We start from the raw sequence: 22,513 nt of genomic DNA on the forward strand, positions 1-22,513 counted from the left end.
TGTGATTTCGGGACCCGAAATAGGCTGTTATGGGTCCCGAAAGTGGGATAACTTCATGTTTGGCTGAATTTAGGGTCCCGAAAGTGTGATTTCGGGACCCGAAATAGGCTGTTATGGGTCCCGAAAGTGGGATAACTTCATGTTTGGCTGAATTTAGGGTCCCGAAAGTGTGGTTTCGGGACCCGAAATAGGCTGTTATGGGTCCCGAAAGTGGGAAAATTAATGTTTGGCTGAATTTAGGGTCCCGAAAGTGTGATTTCGGGATCCGAAATAGGCTGTTATGGGTCCTGAAAGTGGGATAACTTCATGTTTGGCTGAATTTAGGGTCCCGAAAGTGTGATTTCGGGACCCGAAATAGGCTGTTATGGGTCCCGAAAGTGGGATAACTTCATGTTTGGCTGAATTTAGGGTCCCGAAAGTGTGTTTCGGGACCCGAAATGGATGGTTTCGGGACCCGAAAGTTGGATTACTTAATGTTTGGCTGAATTTAGGGTCCCGAAAGTGTGTTTTGGGACCCGAAATGGATGGTTTCGGGACCCGAAAGTTGGATTACTTAATGTTTGGCTGAATTTAGGGTCCCGAAAGTGTGTTTCGGGACCCGAAATGGATGGTTTCGGGACCCGAAATGGATGGTTTCGGGACCCGAAAGGTGGTTTCGGGACCCGAAACTGGTGGTTTCGGGACCCGAAACTGGTGGTTTCGGGACCCGAAACTGGTGGTTTCGGGACCCGAAATGGATGGTTTCGGGACCCGAAATGGTTCTTTCGGGACCCGAAATGGATGGTTTCGGGACCCGAATTGCTTCATTTTAGTGATTATTTGCTTCATGGCTTTTAAATGTTTATCATTTGTTGTTGTAGGGCAAATAAACGTAAAAGTATTGTCCAAGAATCAGCTCCCAATCCAGCTCCCAAAGCAGCTTCCAAACCATTTCCCAAATCCCCTAGAGCAACAGCTCCAAATGCAGCTCCCAAATCAGTTCCAAAATCCCCTAGAGCAACAGCTCCTAAAGCAGCCCCCCACAACTTATTTTTAACTAGGACATCGTCTAGTGGCCTTTTCAATCTTCTTCAAATGCTGTCTAAGGAACAAAAAGATGATGTGAAGTCAATAGGCTTTGGCGCTCTACTTTCATTATCTCTTTCAAAATGCCCCGGGGAGATCTCTCGTTATCTAGTCAGAAAGTTTGACTGCAATAAATGTTCATTCACCCTAGAGAATGGCGAGGAAGTGAAAATCGAAGAAGAGGACGTTCATATGGTATTGGGTCTCCCCAGAGGGGAGCTGGATATTTTAGAATATCAGAATAACGAGATTGATGACAAGTTGAAGGCATTTAGGACTCGATGGGGTAACCCCGTTAATGGCGCTCCTTTAGCTACTGCTATGCCGATCAAAATCATTGAGAACAAAGCTGCTGACAACAATTTCAAGATAGACTTCGTATTATTTGTTGTCAGTTGCTTTCTCTGGTGTGATCACCTAGGTAACCTATCCAGGTATATCTCATTTCTAGTATTTTCAATTGCATGACAACAAATTTGTATTGTTAAATAATCCTCAAATATGTTTTTTTCATTTGCAGGTATAGAATTCTGAAATCTATTTCAGATGTTGACAATATCAAGAAGTTCAATTGGTGCAAATTTGTACTTGAAGGATTAGTTCAATCATGCGCAAAAGTGAAGCAGAATGAAAAAAGACATTTCCAAGGACCACATACGTTCTTTATCGTAAGTTATCACTCATTCATTTTCATGTTTTCAAAAATATGTAGTTTTAACATATGTATGTTTTCAGCTATGCTACGTGTATAGGGTGAGCAACCCTGAACTGGGAGGAGTTACTGAACGACGATTTCCTATACTGTCATGTTGGAATGACACAACGTTGAAGTTTAGGCTGGATACAGAGTTGGAAAGTGGAGGATTCGGACGTGGAAGCGTTCTGGGACGCATTCCACTACCCGGCATGTGGGATGAGAGCGACGACGAGGATAATGATTTCAGAGAGAACGACGAGGAGGAGAACGAGGAGGATGATATTGATGGGGGGGTGTCTCAGACCCCAAAGTCGGCGGCGGCAGCAGCAACAGAACTTAGGAATAGGTCACCACCTCTGAACACAGCTCCGGATGAGGTCGGAATAACATTTACAGAGAATTTGGTGTGCGTTACGAAATGTACAGTGATGCTTGAAAAAGCGATGAGAAAAATGGAATCTTTAAGTTCAGGCTGGGATGCAACACCATTGTATGACAACGCCATGCACATCATTTACAGAGCAATGGACAAGAATAAGCTTTTCAGGGATGCCATGCATAAATACTTCAAGGATCAAGCACCTTCTGAAGCACAATGTGACAAAGATGCTGCTGACAATGAGGTGGGTCTTGATGAGGCCGGTGACAAGGAGCCTGCGCAAAATGACGGTGGTCTTGATGAGGCCGGTGACAAGGAGCCTGCTCAAAATGATGGTGGTCTTGATGAGGCCGCTGACAAGGAGGTGGGTCTTGATGAGGCCGGTGACAAGGAGCTTGCTGCTCAAAATGATGAGGGGTATCACACAGAGGACGATGGAAAAGAGGTGCCTCCAAGAAAAAGAAGGAAAAATCCCGTGCGACAACTGAGAGTTCCAGCAAACCTTAAATCTCCATATATGACGCAGGACAAGCCGAAGAACTTCGAGTCTGCCCAAATTCATCGTGATGCAGGATATGAATTGCAGGTTCAAAAAGAGGGTGGTGAAGAAGTTCCTATATCGGTGTTCAAAGGAAACAAATTTGTCATCAAAAAACCTAAAAAAAATCCCCTGAAAGTCATGATGAAAATTCCACCACGCCTTCAATGTCCGTATTTGATGGAGAACAAAAAAAGATATAAAAATTTCTTCAAATTTGTCAATTTAGCTGACAAGGATGAGGTCGTTTTGGGAATGGTTTTTGACAATAAAGCTGATGAGGATGCGAGGTAAATCAATCTTTCTTAGTTCATTTGTTTTTGTCATGAAAGTTGAATTCTTATGTGTATGTGTATTCTTTATGTGTTTGGCTGTTTCGGGTCCCGAAAGTGTGGTTTCGGGACCTGAAAGTGTGGTTTCGGGACATGAAAGGGGTGTTTCTTGTCCCGAAATGGTGGTTTAGGGTCCCGAAAGTGTGTTTCGGGACCCGAAATGGATGGTTTCGGGACCCGAAAGGTGGTTTCGGGACCCGAAAGGTGGTTTCGGGACCCGAAACTGGTGGTTTCGGGACCCGAAATGGATGGTTTCGGGACCCAAATTGGTTTTTTTTTAACTTCATCTCTTCTATATGTGGTTTCAGGAAGGAAGTATTGTATGTATCCGAGCATACCAATATCAACATAGAGCAATTTCAATCGATGAAAAGTAGATGCCATGTTGAAAGTGGTATTATTGATGCTTGGGCAAACGTGATCACACTGTTCTGCAAAATGGCCTCAGAAGCGAAAATCGTTTTTTCAACAGTCCTTACGGTAAATCTCTATATCTTTCATTATTGTATAAACCAATTGTCTTATTGTCATGTTTTAAATTGCCCAATTCCCAAATTGCCCAATTCCCGGTCAATGTTTTAAATTTACATTGGCAAGACAGTTCAAATAAAACGGATTGCGGAATATACTGCATGAGACATATTCATACTTACTATGGCAATGCAGATTGGGAATGTGCTATAAGCCAAAAAAATGTAAGTTAAATATTTTCACATTTTATTTGTTTCACAAATCTTTAATAAATAACCGGTGAATTATCATTTTCTTAGGCAAAGGGAATGATTGAAGCTTTGCGAGCCAAATACACCGCAATGATCATCCGTTCAAGTTTGAACCGAAATCTGAGGAACATCTTATTGAAGTATCTGGAAATTTTGAAAGAAGATTGTCCTGAAACATTTAACCTGTATAATCCAAGTATATAAATTTTTTGTCTTCAATTATATTCTAGTCTTCAATTATAGTATGAGTTAAAAAACAAGAAACAAGTATAATATGAGTTGAAAATGCCATTTCGGGACAAAAACAAGTATAATATGAATTGAAAATGCCATTTCGTGACAAGAAAACAAGTATAATATGAGTTGAAAATGCCATTTCGGGACAAAAACAAGTATAATATGAATTGAAAATGCCATTTCGTGACAAGAAAAACAAGTATAATATGAGTTGAAATGGGTGGTTTCGGGACCCGAAAAGTAGTTTAGGGACAAGAAACGTTTGGTTTAGGGACAAGAAACGTGTGGTTTCGGGACAAGAAATGAATGGTTTCGGGACCCGAAAAGTTGTTTCGGGATAAGAAACGTGTGGTTTCGGGACCCGAGAAGTTGTTTCGGGATAAGAAACGTGTGGTTTCGGGACCCGAGAAGTTGTTTCGGGACAAGAAACGTGTGGTTTCGGGACCCGAGAAGTTGTTTCGGGACAAGAAACGTGTGGTTTCGGGACCCGAAATGGATGGTTTCAGGACCCGAAATGGATGGTTTCGGGACCCGAAATGGATGGTTTCGGGTAGGGTTGTAAATGAATCAAATACTTTTGATTCGATTCGGTATTCGTATTCGAATTTTGATATTTGTATTCGTAATTTTGTGATTCGAATTCGAATAAAAATATTCGATTCGATTCGACTAATAAACGAATACGAATACAAAATCAAGATATTCGATTCGGTATTCGTTAATATTCGATTAAATATTCGATTATATATATTTATACCGTTTTATTAATTTTAAATTTATAAATATTATTTATTCTAAAACCATAGTACATATTGTATAAAATATGTTTTAAAAAAAATTGAATCGAATACTCGAATCGGATCGAATAATACGAATATCAATTTCAAATCGAATACGAATCACATTAATTATTCGAAAAAATTTCGAATACGAATACGAATATTTGAATAGTTTCACGAATACGAATCGAATACAGTAATATTCGCTTCAATTCGATTCGTTTACAACCCTAGTTTCGGGACCCGAAAAGTTGTTTCGGGACTCGAAATGGATGGTTTCGGGACCCGAAAAGTTGTTTCGGGACAAGAAACGTGTGGTTTCGGGACCCGAAAAGTTGTTTCGGGACCCGAAATGGATGGTTTCGGGACAAGAACATTATCAAATAAGTACTATCTTCGTTAAAGATATGATAAAAAAGTAAAAATATTCAAAGTGACAACAACATTATCAAATAAGTACTCTCTTCAATATCAAATAAATACTATCTTCGTTGAATGTTATCCCCACACGCATTATCTTCGACATATACTTGAGAGGACAAAAGTGATGTAAAGGAAAATTGAGTTGAAAGTGGATCATTCCATTGCTGTTGTTGTTGTGTTGAATCCAAAACTGTAGATGTTGTGGCCGTATCTCTCTTCTTTTTTGATCTCGAAGTCTTGGGGATTTTTTCAATTAAGGATTGTTTCCTCTTTGTTGGTGGTCGTCCTCGACTTCTAACTTTGTTAGGAGAGTGTATCAAAATGGATGTAGCGGGAGATTGAAATGGAGATGGAGATGGAGATGCTTCTGTGCTTTGGTCTTTAGATGCTTCAGTATGGCTTCCATGATTAAGTGACAGAAACTGTTCCATCAAGCCTTTTATTCCGTTCATCCAAAAAGAACAGCTGACTTCAGATTTTACTCCAACTTGTTGAACCTCTTGCATCAATCGAGTTAGACTATTGTGACGTTTTTTTTCTTCAACAGACATATCTGAATCATAAATGTTGGTGATATTTTGATACCCACGCTTAATATCTTTACGCCACCGGTCCATTATATAATGCATTGGTACCTCATTCACCCTCATTTTTTTCAATACAGCCATGATATGCCTACACAAAACACCTCTGAACTCAAACAATCGACATTGACATTTCACATTGCAATCATTTTCTGTGTAATGTACTTTGTAAGAAACATCTCTTACATGTTCTCCATTAACCCCCAGAATGATTTCCTCAACTCTAAATATACTAACTGACCCTTCCTCTTCAATGACTGAGATGTCGCACAACATCAAACCTCTAACTTCTTCTTGAACCAATCTAAATATATCTGGAGTGTAGAAGGTTTGGTATTGTCTTTCAAAGGCAAATCCACTTACAGTTGGTATCAAAGAATTAAAAGATTTGAAATCCAATTTCTTTTCTCTCTCGATATTTCGCAACAGAGCCCTATCATATTGCTCGACGAATTGTTTGAGAGATGTTTTGGAATGCACGTAGTCATCAAAGAATGCGTTCATACTTTCACTCCGTTGAGATGTTGACATGCCGGCCCAAAATTGTCCTTTGACATAAACAGGTATCCATTTAGATCTTTCCAAATACAAAGATTTCAACCAAACATTATCTTCCAACTGATAATCTTCAATTAATCTATTCCAATCCTCTTCACATTGTTGAATATTTATGGAATTGTATACTATGTTTTTCAGCCTCTTCTTTATTAAATGATATTCAGTATGGCTTCCAAGTTTTATAGGAAGTTTCTTCATTATATGCCACAAACAAAATCGATGATGAGTTTTAGGAAATACCTTCTCAATTGCAATCGCCATGGATCGACATTGGTCTGTGATTATGGCATTTGGAGGTCTATCATGCATACATTCCAACCAAGTTCTAAACAACCAAGTGAAAGAATTTGAATCCTCACTTGACAATAATCCACATCCAAGCAAAATGGATTGACCATGATGATTAACACCAACAAACGGAGCGAAAGGCATGTCATAGCGATTTGTCAAATAGGTTGTATCGAAAGAGATAACATCATGAAAATCTTCAAAGGCAGCCCTGCACCTACCATCTGCCCAAAACACGTTTTTAATTCGGGATTCCTCGTCCAAATCAATAAGGTAGAAGAAGTTTGAGTTCCTGGTTTGCATTCTTAAGAAATAATTAGTGAGTGCTTCAGCATCCCCAATCCCTAACCTCAACCGTCGTGCTTCTGTAACGTAATTTCTACATGTCCTCTCATCGAAAGACATGTTTTCATACCCTCCAGCTTCAACTACAAGTGATTGAAATGTTTTGGCCACAGTTATTCCAGCTTCATCGTTTGTATCCAATCTTCTTTTTACATTTCCGTCAATCACTTTGTAGGATCTAACATGACGTATTCTCTTTGGGCTTAATGTATGGTTGTGCTCAAGAGAAATACTTGTTATCACATATTCCCCTTCATTTCGAACAACAACATTAATCTTTGCTTTATAATCTGTCTTCGTTATTGGTCTAGGCTGATGAAACTTATTTTTTGCCTTCGATTCTTTCATAAAACTCTTGGCACAACCAACGCTGAAATATTTCCTCTTACCACCTACATTTTTGCTCCCTAATTTGGTAATGCCGAATCCCGTTAAGTGGGCATATGATGTGTAGAATTCAAGAAGTTGTTCTTCGGAGGAAAATGTCATTCCAACACTAGGAATGTGACTGCAAAAATTATGTGAAACCGTAAGAAAAAGTCCATAAAACACCCATTTCGGGTCCCGAATCCAACCATTTCGGGTCCCGAAACAACCCGTTTCGAGTCCCGAAACCACCTTTCGGGTCCCGAAACAACCTTTCGGGTCCCGAAACCACCCGTTTCGGGTCCCGAAACCACCCGTTTCGGGTCCCGAAACCACCCGTTTCGGGTCCCGAAACCACCCGTTTCGGGTCCCGAAACCACCTTTCGGGTCCCGAAACCACCTTTCGGGTCCCGAAACCACCTTTGTTGTCCCGAAACGACCTATTTCGGGTCCCGAAACAAAACAATGTTTGTCCCGAAATGGTTGGTTTTGACCCTTTCTTGTCCCGAAACGACTCATTTCGGGTCCCGAAACACAAACTTTTTTTACCCAAAACACAACAATTTCTTACAAGACACCACACATTTCGGGACAAGGAAGGACCCTTTCTTGTCCCGAAACCAACCATTTCGGGACAAGGAAGGACCCTTTCTTGTCCCGAAACCAACCATTTCGGGACAAGGAAGGACCCTTTCTTGTCCCGAAACCACTAGATCTGTTCAGGGTACCTTTGGGGTTCAACGGGGGTGGATCTGTTCAGGTTAAGTTCTTCATCTACTGGGTTGTTCAAGTTTGGTGCTTCTGTATCCTGAAAATTCAAACCGTTTAAATCCACATATACATCTGTAAAATGTAAAACCCTAGATCTGTAAAATCTAAACCCTAGATCTATAAAATCTAAACTCTGGATCTATTAAAAAAATAATAAAGATCCTTAAAAAGTATACCATTGAGAAGTAAATGCAGCCGTGGAAAAGAAATAAATGATGCCGGAGAAGAGAAATAAATGCTGCCGGAGCTGGAGAAGAGAAATAAATGAAGCGTTTCAGAGAGAGAAAGAAATGCAGAAATATGAAACCCTATTGGGTGAAAGAGGATATGCAGAAACTTTTTAATTTTTTTTTTTTTTTCTTTCTCTCTCCTAGCTGGCAAGGCCACGTAGGATTCGTGGCCTTGCTTTCGCTAGTCATTCGTTGGCTTTATCATTCCTCATTTTGTTTATACATGACAATTTTTTTTTTTTCAAATAACAGTGTTAGATTCTGTCATTCTTATAAGTTTTTATTTTTTAAATTCTTAAGTTTGAAGTAAATAATATATTTAAAATTAAATATTTTGACACAATAATTTTATTCTAATACATATATATTATAAATCATTATTTAAAAGAATAATTTTTATAATATTAAAAAATTAATAATTATTTTAATAATATATTATAATTAAAATTTTAGTTTAAATTTTTAATAAAATTAACCATTTTAATGTATACATCTTTATAATTATATTTTTATTTATTTAATTTATTATAATAATTTATTAATATTAAAAAACATATTATATATTTTTATAATATATTATATATATATATTTAAATTAATAATCTTGTTAAAAAATTTAAAAGAAATCATGACTTGAAATATTTGATTTTAATAATTATAAATAAAAAATATGTATATACAGATTAAAAAAACTTTCTTTTTTTAAAAAAGATAATAGCAATTTAAAAATAATTGGTTACTTTTACTAGTTAATATAATAATAATAATAATAATAATAATAATAATAATAATAATAATAATAATGCTTTATCTACCCAGCTTCAAATTAGCGGTCTTCGCACCACATTAATGTGGTAAACCACATTAATGGACGACCTAATTTGTGAGATAAAACAAACTAAATTAAAAAATACGTTAACCCGTCTTTGCACCACAGTGCACGACCTAATTTGTGAGATAAAACAAACCAAATTAAAGAATACGGGTTACCACAGTGCACGACCTAATTTGTGAGATAAAACAAACCAAATTAAAGAATACGTTAACCCGTGTGAATCATACAAACGGGTTATAAAATATTATGAAGAATCACCCTAAAAAAATAAATTAAGAGAGATTGAAAGTATTTTTTAAATTATTAGTCTCTATATTTATTAAATTGATCTTTAAATAATTTTAATTTATATTTTATTTTCTCTCTATATTTATTATATGCACAATTATTTTAACTCTTTTTTCTAATTTAATTTATTATAATTATATATTATATTTAAAAATATTTTACTTCAAGTATTTATTTAAAATTTCTAAACAATTTATGAGAGGTCCTCTTCTCCTACTAGAGATGACAACGAGTACCCTACCCGACGGGTAGTGAAATACCCATCCCTGAACCCGATTTTTATTTCACTACCCGACCCCGAACCCGACAGGTATCTCTACTTCTATACTCATTCCCGATTCGTCGGGTACCCAATCCCCAACGGGTACCCCATTACCCGATTAAATTACTTATAAGATTATAAAAATTGAAGAAAAAGAAACACAACTTTAATAAATAATTTTAACATTAGTAATATCGAAATATTAAAAATAAAACCATTACTTACCTATCTCATATTTTTGTAAATCTTAAAGAAGATAAATTAGAGTGGAGAAAAAGTAAAATGAACATTGAAAAAAGAATTAGAGATTGAATACGAAGAATTATGAGAGAGATTAATATTTTGTTATTAAAATAAAAATTGAAGTTATGTAGAGAAATATTTTTTTGGAAATATAAAATAATTAAAGTTGGGGTGTAGTGTATTTATGACTATGTTTGGAGTGAAGTGTGGATAAGATTAAATTAAATTATGTATATTTATGATACATTTGCAATGATGAAGCATTTTTGAAAAGTCATATATTAAACTTTAATAAAAAAAAATCAATAATATTAATATAGCCGGGTATCGGGTTTAGGTTTTGCACAATCCCGATTCCCGACTCCGTACCCGACCGGGTACCTTCTCCTTCTCCCCATGCCCGACCTCTAATCCGATTTAAAATACCCGAACCCGACTATCGGGTACCCACAAATATCGGGCATACAGGTACCCATTGGCATCTCTATCTCTTACCCAACTAACCACGATTGTTCGATTTGAATTCAAGTTTATTTAAATTTATTTATTCAAATAATTTAACTCAAAAATCATAGTTTTATTATTAATTCTTTATAACATATTTTCCAATATATTTTTAAGATGATTTCAAATAAAATATTTTTTCATTCAAAATAGATAAATCAATTTTAAATTATTTATTTTTAAAAAAACGACTTTACTTTATTTCATTACAAATTCTCAAAAAAAAAGAAAAACAACTGAGTTTTTGTATTTTTCTACGGTCTAGGAAAATTTAGTTCGTAATAGTCTTAAACAAATGAATTATATAACACACAAACAACTGAAAACGTTTATCTACCTAGAAAAATTCCGTTCTTGTGACTTCTTTGAATGTAATTTTCCAGTTCCAGCTTAGTTTCCAGTTTTGCTCAGTTATGGGTACTCGTCTCAGCGTTTGTAGATTTGTGCTGATGTCGAATACTATGTCTTTCCATGTCTCTTCTACACTTTTCTTATTCTCGAGTGCATCCTTGTGTTCCTTTCTCGCCATATGTGGTAGACGATTGTACTGAAACCGTTTTTGAACTTATCGATACTAGATAAATCCGTAAAAACCTTATAATCAAGAACTTGTTTCATTTTGCTTTTATTTTTTTAATCTGAATTTTGAGTAAAACATTTGTTTAACTTATTTTATTTAAACTAGTTTTTAAAATTTAAAGATAATTTCTACCTTCTAGATAGATAAGATAGAAAAATGAGAAAAAATATGAAATAAAATGTATTTTAACAATTTAATAGATATAAAAAAAAACAATATCAAACAAGCTCCAATGGGTTAATTAATTTTTAAGGGTGTTGCATGCTGGCCAACCAAACAAGAGTCTATGAATATATAGAGTGAGGAGGAATGTAAAGAAAGAGATTTGACAAAGAAGAAAAAAAAGGTCAAATTTGATGACAACCGGAGTTGGTAGCCAATATGATCCCCACTTCTTCCAGCCCCTCCTTCCCGAATTCCGGCAAATGCTTGTAAGGGCTAAAACTCTGTCTTAATATTAAATCTTTCTCTTGTTCATGTTTTTGTGTTTGAGTTTGATTAATGGATTGGATTTGGATCAGAGTATTCCAGAGGCATTCATGAGTATGTATTTGAAAGATGAGTTGAAGAATAGAAAGGATGAAACTATTCCTGTTGGGCTCTTCATGAAAAGGAATCATATGATCACGAAATCAGTCGTCCATCTCAGAGGCAGGGACCTTGTCGAGGGCTGGTCCAAGTTTATTGATGATCATGATCCTTATTTGAAAATGGAAGTGAATAACATTCTTGTATTCAAACACAAAGGTAACATGGATTTCGAGGTCTCTGTTTTCGACTCCACAGGTTGTGAGAAGAAAAACATGATCAAAACCACTACTACTACTACTATTACTATTAGTGATGATGATTCACCTCTTATATACAGCTCTAAGAAGAAGATGATCAGTAAGTTTATTACTAGCTCTTTCACTACTCTACTTAATCTGCATCTAATTAGTAATTATATACTAATACAGACTCGAAGAAGGAGAAGATTGAGGAGTCAAGGCCTTGTAAAAAGAGGAAAACACCAAAAATTTACCCCTACTTTGACTCAGTTATTAAGAGAAAACAGGTAACAATAATACATTATTATTATTATTATTATAAGTAGTGAAAGTTTAATTAATTTGTATATATGTATATATATATGTATAGTATGTGCCAATTGCGTTTGTTAGGGAGAATGGTTTAGAAAGAAACTGTAAGTTGATACTGAAAGATAATGATGGAGGAAGAGGAAGGAGGCTGGAAGTGGAGGGATATTTTTCTCCCAAATATTTACGTTTCTCCATGTCAAAAGGTTGGAGCAAATTTCTAACTGGAAATGGTCTAGGGGTGGTGGGAGATTGCTTCAGATTTTATCTCATTAAGAAGGCCAAAAACCCTACTTTTCACTTCATTGTAACAACTCTGCTCTCTCTTTTTCCTCCTTCTTTAATTAAGACAATCAATCAATATATGACAATCTGTCTAATACTTGTTTCTGTATTTTATGGAATTGACTAGAAGCTGCAGAAGAAGAAGAAGAACCGTGATGAAGATGAAGATGAAGATGATGGTGATGGTGATGAAGATGATGAAGATGAAGGAAGTGGAAGTTAAGCTGGATTGAAGAAGAACAAGAACAAGAAGAGTTAAGGAGAACTTGATGTTTTGAAAAAGAAAGTGGAAAGGAGTAAATTCCAAGTGTTGTAGTATGTGTTTGAAATTAATTTGAAGCAGTTGAACTATGGCTAGAAGAAGAAGTGTGGGTTTCGTATTGGATTCACAAATTAAAAGAATATTGAGATTTAAGATTCCATTCAAATGAAACAAAACTGTACTAAATTAATGACATTTAATCTATTTAGAATAAAATCATTCAATTGATTGATAATTCAACATATCTTCTGTCAAATTATAAAGGCCTAAGATTGCATTTTAAGGCCATAATTAAATGCTATGCAATAGGGAGGGGTATGAAACGGATCTTATGATTTCAATTCTCTTTACATTTATGTTTCTTTGATAATCTTAGTAAAATTTGCATATGCTCATAATCTTCACGGGCGTGTGCAATGAAAAATCGTTTCACTTTTCAACCAAAAAAAAAAAAAAAATACCAATTAATTTAATGCCTAAACCAAACAAAATATCTGCCAAATAAATGCAAGATTGCATTTGAAAGCCATAATTAAATGCTATGCAATCAATGAGGGCTGTTTGAATTAAAGCCTAGGGGAAACTAGTAGCAAAAATTGGATATTTCTTTGCCACGTGAAAGACTTGAAATCCCAAATCTCTAGTTTAGAATCACTTATCTAACCCAATAAGTTATCAATATATGTCTGAATATTTGATCTTCCTCGGTTCTAGATCTAGATGATTACGTTCAAATATTTTAAATGGAGATAAAAAGTCTGGAAAATAAGAAAAGAAGAAATTACAAAACCCAAACCCAATATCAGACTATATTAATATTAAAAATAAAATATTTTTAAAAATAACTTAATATATTTTTTTGATAGTCGCATAACAAATATTATAATAAACACATCATTTATTTTTATTTTGTTCTTACTAACAATTAAAACCTCTATTATTTTAATTTTCAAAAGAAAATTATTTCTATTCATTATACTTTCTATTCAATTGTTTTCAAGTAACAAAATCTTAAATTTCTTTTTATTTTTCTTTTTTAATTTATTTAATTTTCATTTTATCATTTTTCTTTTAAGAAAAATCTTCATTTTATTAATTTTTATTTAAAAAATTGACTGAGGAGTAAATTTAGAATAAGTAAGTATTATAATTAGTTGAAAAAATAATAAAATTACCCTATCTATTCTCCCAATCTCAATACCAAGTCACTCATCTTCTTTTTTCAGGGAGAGAGAGGAAATTTGATAAGATGAACCTAATAAAACCAACCTTAGGACCATCTTCAACTCACAGATTTATTCTCAAACTCAAAATGCAGTAAACATTAATCAAACACTAATTCATCTTTAACCTAAAAACCCATTTTCAAACTAAAAAAAATATTCTTAAAATATTGCTTCTTACACTAACTTTTTTACTTTATTAATATTATCTATATATTTATCAACTTTATATATTTTAACCCCAATCTTTTCTCATTCCTTAATAAAATTAAATAAAATTAATTATATATCAATAATTCATACACAATAAAAAAATTCAATAATATATTTAAATAAATAATATACAGTAAAATAAAAAATAAAATAAAAAATAAAAAATAAAAAAAATAAAATTTCAAGTATAATAAAATTTAATAATTTAATTATACATTTTAAAAATATTATACCTTTTTATTTTAAAATTTAAAATTAAAAAACTAAATTAAATGTTTTAAATAATTTATAAACAAGTTAATATTTAAATTAAAAAGTTTATATATTTTTAAAGATTGATTTAAAAATTTATAAAAAAAATTTGGGGAATGAACAATATATACTCAAATATGCGTTTTTTTTTAAAAGAGAGAGTAAATTTGCCGGATGGTTGGAGGAAAATATGGATATGGGTTTGCGTATGGGTTCCGTTGGAGATGCTCTTAGTTGGGAAAATGACCGGCGCCCAATAAAACTTACGAAAATGACAACTTCCTCGTTATTACGACGAAAATATCCCGCCGCGTCAAGCAACGCTGCGACGGAACTCTAATTCGTTGAATCTCGTTGTGGCGGTCGCGTAAAGACACACTTGACAAATACATAACCCTAATTTGATGGAGTCTCACAAACAGGGGAATAAAAACAGAGCAAAATGACAGTGGCAATTTCGTAAATATGAAGTAGTAAAATTGGGTAGCAAAAGAACTGGGTAGAATCTTGTAAAATTGGCCATAAGATTTAGAATAATAGAGATCAAGCTGAAGGACTGCATATTGCGGATCTTTCCCTATTTTGTAGGGCTTGTTGTTCCTGAGAAATGGTGGGGACTGGGAGAACAACCCCACTGCCGTCTTCTTCGGAAAGATCCGGAAAGCACCCGCTCCATGACACCGTACGCCTCGACTGAGGAGAAGAACCGTGACCGTTCTGGTTGCTTAAGATTATTCCATCTCCTCCTTTCTTTCTTGCTATATCGTCAAAGCTAAGAAGTCGTTGCATTGAAGGTGACAACAATGCTGCTGCTGCTGTCGATATCGGCTGCTGTACTTGCCCTGGTACGAAAAACTTAGGTACCCCACCACTTCCATTTCGTTTTGCACCCGGACCCGGACCCTGAAACTCAAACTCATTTTCTGACCTCACGCCGCCACCTTTGTTGAATGTATCCACGTACCTGGACGGACGGACGTTTCAAATCGATCAAACCAACATCTAACATCGAATCAAATCAAATTTGTACCTGGAACGAATTCCAATATGTCCACCACCCGATAAGTTGTTTGAATTTGTTATTGCTGTTTGATTATGGGTTTTCTTTTTCGGCGAGTCTCCAGATTGTGGTTGCTGTTGTTGAGAGGTTTTATCAGGGAAAGCTGCAATCTTAGGGGGAGGAGGTGGCAATGTTGTTTCTGTGAGTTGGACGTCTGCCCCTTCTTCTACCCATCTTTTGAGTTTTGAGTCGTAATGAAACTTGTTCTTATCACCCAGTTTAGCCTTCAATTGAGACAGATATATTATGTGCTGAATGCTGATGATTGATGGATCTAGATGTCAAGAAGGAAAGACTACCTGTCGATCAGTGCGGGATCTTAGCACCATTCCCACAGTTTTCTGGAATATCTGAGACCCGAATCGTCCAAAACGTGCAAATCCACCGCTTAGTGCTGATGATTTCTCTTGTTTTTGAGGAGTTCGATGATGAGTAAAACCAACTTGAACAAATTTTCTTGGAGATTTTCCAAAATCTGGCTCTGAAATGCTTCGATTATGCCTCGGCTTAAGATTATTGCCTCCCCAATCACATACTGGTTCAACTGAAGCTGAAGGCACCAAAGATGACATAGCCATAGCAGACTGACTACATGACACTCCGTTTCCTTCTCCTCCTTTAGAAGGAGGATGGTCGTGTTTTACATGTTTAGCACCACCTTGTGGACTATGTGGAACGGGTGGAGGGAGTCCAACCACACGCTGCGCTGTTGTGTCGAACAAATTCAGTAATTTCCCCATTAATTTTACTGGACCCAAATTCACTGAATATCCACCCTGCAATTGTAAACAATGAGTTTTCAAATTGAGATTACAACTTTATTATTATTCTTATTATACCTGTTGATAGATTTTGATCCTTTGCTCCAAAGATAATAATAAACTTTTCCATGACTCGGCTTCAGGGACTCGGGTAGTTCTTAAACACTTGGAAATAGCTTGGCAGTATCTGAGACAGACAGACACTCATGTTAGACTTCTACTTATATAGCACACGACAAAATTCAAACTATCTACTTACTTAAGTGAATCTCCTATCTTTCCCATCTCAGCCAGCATGTAAGCATAAATAATCTTATATGGCTGAAAGGGTGTCAAGATGAACTGTGGATTTCCAAGTACCTTTGAATATTCAAATATTTCTGTAATCTGTCAAATTTTATTTTCGGAAAGTTAGTTGCTACTGCATTATCATCTCTAAATGTACAGTTAAAGAAGTAATCTGGCACCTGAATGGCTTCCAGACTTGCAAATGTTCTAGGAAATGTCCAATGATCTGCACCAACGAGACAGAGCCTCGTGCTATCAGAATATGAGTCGAAGTTTGTTTCGGCAACTAGATAACAAATGTGGGCAGCAGTGACCTGCATCAGTTAAAAATGCCACTAATTGTCTAAACATGATCAGAAAAACAAAAGGAACCAAAACTCAACAGAATCAAAAAAACAATTGTACCTCGCCTCTTTCCTTCCATAGGCAATCTCCAAGATGAGTAATTACAAGCTCATCATCTTTTGTTCTGTTTGCTGCTATGATGGCTATGTTCTCTTCCCAAACATCAAGCATACATATAGCTCCAATCTGTAAGTAGCCAATTATAGAAATATCTTATAGATAATCTTGAAATAGCAACCACTTAGCTCTTCCAAATTACCTCAGCAGGATGATGAGAAATCTTTACAGAATCATGAACAATGCTGGTATGTGCTGTACTGGAGAAAATGTCAGCTGGTTGTCCTGCAATAAGCAACCACAATGTTCGCAATGGTGATCCTGCTACTAATTGCTGAAGTGCCATTTGTTTCACAGTATCATTGTAAGACTGGAACCATAAAATAATAAATACAATTACAATTCAAGGGAACAAACAAACAAACAGCTTTACAAGTAGTGGATACAAAAATAAAATAGTAGACCTGATTGCCAAGTTGTGCAGCAAGAACTATGGCCGGTCCCCACAATTGACCTCCCTGTGCAAGTTGTAAAGCTTCTCTCATTCTTCCATAAACCAAACACTTCTGTACCTCATGAGCAACAGCCTGATACATTCGTTCTCGACGTATACTTAAGAGAGAAAAGAGGCAAGCTTTGAATCATTATGCAACAAGAAACATAAACAAACCTGACGTTTTCTTTCTGATGGCACATTCTGCAGGCATAGTCCAGAATTGGCATAACAACCGTTTCTTTTAGACGATGATGCAAATAGCTTAGCAACAGCTGATTCTGCGCAGTCAGTTTCCTATTGAACATAATTCTCAGCTAGTTTACAGCCATCCTTATGTCCAACCAAATCAACATAAAATGAAAAAAAGAAGACATTTAAACTAGAACTTTCTGAAAAATAATGGAAGAGTTCACAAGTCTAAAGCAACATAAGGTCTACAACATGTAACACTAGTGATTTAGTAATATAGTGCATTTTCATAATTCTGACAGTTTTTCAACTGGATTCGAATAGGAAATGGCAATTACAAACATGAACAATTGATATGTACCTTCATCAATGTGAAGTCGGTTCCAAGAGGAGATCGAAGTTTTCCATAATAATGGCATGCTATTTTCAGCAAAGAAAAGAGCAAACTCAAAAGTGAACCTTTCCTGTTACCCATATATGGAATTTGACTGTTGCTAGAGATCTTCTCATCAATCCATCTATTCACCTCTTTACTTCCAACATTGCCACCGACTAATGGGCCTGGGAAAGATAGATCATTTTTGTCCCTGAAAATATCCATCAAGTTTAGGATTTTAATCACACCTCCAGCTGAGTCCTGTTGATGAAATCAACATGAAAGTGGTGGTTACTAATTACACTATCAAACCAAAAAGGAAAAGAAGACCAATTAATATACTTCAATTAAAGCTTTTGCAATGGGGGCTTTGCTAACCTGGCCACCGTTTATCGAATTTGGAGGAGAATTGTTCTTCATGACTATAAGCTTTCCACCGAAACCAAATGTTGCTAAAGCATGTGGAAGATGTCTAATTGACATTTTCTCTTCATTGGAGATACAAGGGAAATGACTGATCCCTTGATTAAACTCTGTCTGTTGAAAGTTACCGTTTGAGAATTGCATCTCTTTTCTGGAATCATTCTTACAATTTTCAAAATGATTAGAGAATCCATTAGCAGGTATGAAGCCATTCTGCCGATCCAATTCCATGGTGTGGATGAAATGATGGCCTGTTTGAGGAAGTGATGATGTTTTCCATGCTTGTTCATCATTCCAATCCGAATAATCTCGAACATCATTATGATTCTGCTGTTGAGAATGAAAACTAGTTTGTCCATTCATAACAGCATCATTATAAGATTCCAGTGGCTTCCATTCTTGTGTAATTGTGTCGTAAAACCAACCAGGGTATTGAGGATCAAACACCATGTGTGCTGAATCATTATTATTATTGTAAGAGATCTGCTGATCTCTAACATGGTAACTATCCAACTGATACCATTGGCCAGTGTTTGGATCGTAACTCCACCCTGGATATAGGTTTTCCCAGTACTGTCCCCCGACTGTTTCCGAGACACAATAGTGATCGTGGTTATCGTTAGTAGATCGAGAACTGTATTGAAGAGAAGTTGTGTGATTACCATCTACGACTTTATTGAGAGCTCTATAATCGATTGAATTTGAAGCCCGCGTCATGACGGCAGTAGAATCGTCGAGTTGAGTGAAAAAATCAGAGTACGATCCATTTCCACCACCAGGGTTTGAATCTGAGGTAAATTCACTCCAATTGATTTCCTTCACACAAGTTGTTCCTCTAGGTAGATTTACACCATCATCTTCATCAACGAATTTATTGGAAAGATCATCGTAAGTATGATCCTCCACACGCAAATGGGGAGATGCCATCTCTGTTAAATCAAACTCAACAGGTTTTTTTCGGTCTCACTCACACGATCGACTAGTATCATCACATTATCCAATTAAGATGAAATATGGAAACGCAAAGAGAGATAAAAATAGGTTATAACTACAGCAAATCATGTCGAGAATATGACAGAGAATATGACAGAGAAACTGGAGAGAGAGTGGAAGTAGAGACAAAGCTCAGATTTCGCATCAATGCTAGTGAACAAGTCACCTGAAAGAAGTTGCATTGCATGCATGCTTTCACTTTTATTTTTATTTTAAATAAAAGTAATTTAATATTTCATTTTATAGTAATTCTCCTATTATTATTTTTTTTTACAAATTTCTCTTCTTTTTATTATTATATATGTATTATTGGTGAGTTATTATTTGGTTCATAACAATTTTCAACATTATTTACCAATCATCGGTCAATAACAATTTTTAATGTTGTTCGACAATGTTTGATTAGTTTACTTCATTACTCATTATTACGGATATTTGAATTTACCGTAAAAAAATTACAAAATTGTTCGATTTTCTTCGTTAGAATTTTAGTTATTGTAAATTTATCATATTACTTAATATATAAATTGTCATTTAAATGTTTTGATTTTCTTGATATTATTTTGTATATTAATTCATTTAAAAAATATACATATATAAATTTACAATCTTTCTTTTAAAAAAAAAAGTGAAATCACAAATTAATTTAGTCACAATTTCAATCTTTCTTTGTAATTTTTTTTTTCGGTGGGCTGAGCCCCTAATTAAATAGTTCCATCTCTAGTTGAATGTTAAACTTATGAAAAACATTAGTTAATATGTACGAATATGGTTGGTTGGCTTACATTACTAAATATTATGTAGTACTAATTGAAAATAAAGTAGGATCATAAAATAATTGACACTTACACCATCCAATATTGAAGAAGAGAATGTTTTGTAGAATAAGTTTCAACAACTTGCATGCATGGGAGAATGACCATGCATTATTTATTGTTAAAAAATAAAAAAGTTGACACAAGATAGAAATATGAAATAAAAAATTATTTCATTGGACCAACCTCAATGTTAATTACATGATAATCACCCACCCCCCAAAAAAAAGATGACTAACTATAGTATAAAAATGGTGGATGGCTTACATACATGAATTGCTTAGATGAATATAGATATTTTTTTACACGAATTACAAAATATAATATATAATAAGAATATATGCGTGATTTTATCTATATGCATGATTTTCTTCTTAAAATTCCTAGAATAAGATAAAAATGATAAAGAAGAAGGAAGATTTAAATAATTTAACTTTGCTGATCATTATTTGCAGAACCAATCCCTACCTGTAACCATGGCGATGAAGTCCCTCCTCCTCCCACGTTTATGTCCTTAAGTTCACTTAACTTTGCCAGCTTCACTTTGCTCTCTGCTTCGTCTTCTTCATTCATCTCCATTGTCGCCAAACTTCTCTTCATCTTCATTTCCTTTTCTAATTCCACCTCCTTGTTCATCTCTTTATGAATATCTTCATCTCCTCCCACCACCATGGCTTGTAAACGCCGCATGTGATGATCGGTTGAGACTTCAAAGCTTAACGTGTTTCGTGGATCCCTCCTAATTCCGGCGAATTCTTGATCTTGATGATCTGCCACAGACGCAGGTAGATTCAAGTTCAGTTCCAGCCCGTCTCCTTTGTAACTATTGTTGTTGTTCTCCGGGATTGGGATTGATCTCGGCGGGGAGATTGGATCGTAATTGTGTTGATGAAACGGGTGGAATTTTGTTGTTTCCGATGAAGAGTTTGATGTTATCCAATGACATCGTTTGTGGCCTCCCAATGCCTGACCGGAAGAGAAAATCCGGTGACATATTGAGCATTCATGTACTTTTGCTTTTCTCTTTGACGAATTGTTGTTGTTATTGTTACTGTTAATGCCCACCGGATAACTTGGCCCCGACTCGTCGAATCGAAAGATGGACAAAGGTTTCGACGAGGGTCGAAAGTAATCTTCGTCGCGGTCGGTTGTGAGTTCGTCGGCGTTATCTAGTCTGGCTGCGAAACAACCTTTAACTTTCTTATGGCTTGCTCTATGACCACCGAGTGCTTGATGAGAATTAAAAACCTTCTTACAAGCTTTGCATTCAAAAACTCCTTTAACCGCCACACTCTTGGCTTTCACGTCTAGATTGACCGCTGCAGAAGAAAAGAATGCCATGGCCGCCTCAGGATTCCGTCGCTCCTCCTCTCGGCTGGCGGATGCGCAAGACTCCTCCGGCTGATCAACCGTGTCGACACGGGCATTCGACAACATCACTAAACACGTGGCCGCCATATCATCCTCTTCGCTAGCAGGAATTACGTTTCCTATTTTAGCTCTAAACGATCTCTTCCTCTTAGACCATTGACAATTACTTCTCGGTGGATCCTCCCCGTACGCAGCCGACCTCGGGGAGGATGCGTCGGGGGATTCGACGTCGTCCGAGCTGCATTTTCCATGTTCTAGAAACGACTTCCAACACAAGAACTCCTTCCCACAATTCTCGCAAACACGACATGTCTTTAAACGGTTAGGGTTTGTTCTCAAAGCATAGTTTCTCTTGCTAAGAGGTGCGTTCATATCGGCCTTGTCTTCCCAATCGCTGGCGGCGTCGTCATCGTCGTCGTCTTCTAAATTTCCCGACTCGTCGCCGATGCCGTGGGCACGCATGTGGCCACCGAGAGCCCTTCCGCACATGAAACCCTTCTTACAAATACGACAAAAATGTTTAAAGATTTGTTGTTGGTCCTCCATTAAAGATGCGACAATACCATAAACAACTGGAAAAAGGAAAAAAGGAAGTAAAAAGAAGAAACCGTTTGAACATGAAGGGCGAACCATGAAAAGAGGTTATGTTGGTTGTTTGAAGGAATAAAAAAACAAAACATGGGTGTATGTGAGAGAGGGAAAGAGAAAGGGGAAAAAGGAAAGTCAAATTGTGGGGATAGTAAGTTAGTTTTTGTAGTAAAAAAATGATAGAATTGATTTTGTATGGTAGGATTGTAAATGAGAAGTCCTACTTTTAAGTTAAGAGTATGTGGTGTTGGTTGTGATGTGAACGGTGGAGAGAGAGAGGGTAGTTGAAACACTCACACGTGACAAGTGGAAGGAGGGCATCACTAAGTGGTGGTGACTTTTTCTACGGTTAACTTTTGGTGGCGCCGCCCGCTTTCTCAACCATTTATTTAAATATAACATTATCCATTT

The 22,513-nt window shown here is 35.9% G+C and overlaps 2 protein-coding genes across 2 annotated transcripts; both read right to left on the reverse strand.

The window, feature by feature from the left end:
- Window positions 1-14,883: 14,883 nt before the first annotated feature.
- On the reverse strand, window positions 14,884-19,262 carry LOC124924902 (protein transport protein SEC16B homolog). Its single transcript, XM_047464885.1, has 12 exons — window positions 18,255-19,262; window positions 17,898-18,173; window positions 17,522-17,641; window positions 17,316-17,438; window positions 17,054-17,221; window positions 16,855-16,980; window positions 16,629-16,763; window positions 16,421-16,548; window positions 16,240-16,348; window positions 15,700-16,176; window positions 15,371-15,624; window positions 14,884-15,304 (listed from the first exon to the last, which is right to left on the reverse strand). Exons 1-12 carry the CDS (start codon window positions 19,260-19,262, stop codon window positions 14,884-14,886), a joined length of 3,345 nt encoding a protein of 1,114 aa, XP_047320841.1.
- Window positions 19,263-20,572: 1,310 nt separating this feature from the next.
- On the reverse strand, window positions 20,573-22,140 carry LOC124924903. The gene has a single exon (XM_047464886.1). The coding sequence runs from the start codon at window positions 22,058-22,060 to the stop codon at window positions 20,573-20,575; it is 1,488 nt and encodes a 495-aa protein (XP_047320842.1). The 5' UTR covers window positions 22,061-22,140.
- Between the last annotated feature and the right edge of the window lie 373 nt (window positions 22,141-22,513).

The sequence above is a fragment of the Impatiens glandulifera genome, chromosome 2 (assembly GCF_907164915.1).
Source record: "Impatiens glandulifera chromosome 2, dImpGla2.1, whole genome shotgun sequence".
NCBI lineage: Eukaryota > Viridiplantae > Streptophyta > Magnoliopsida > Ericales > Balsaminaceae > Impatiens > Impatiens glandulifera.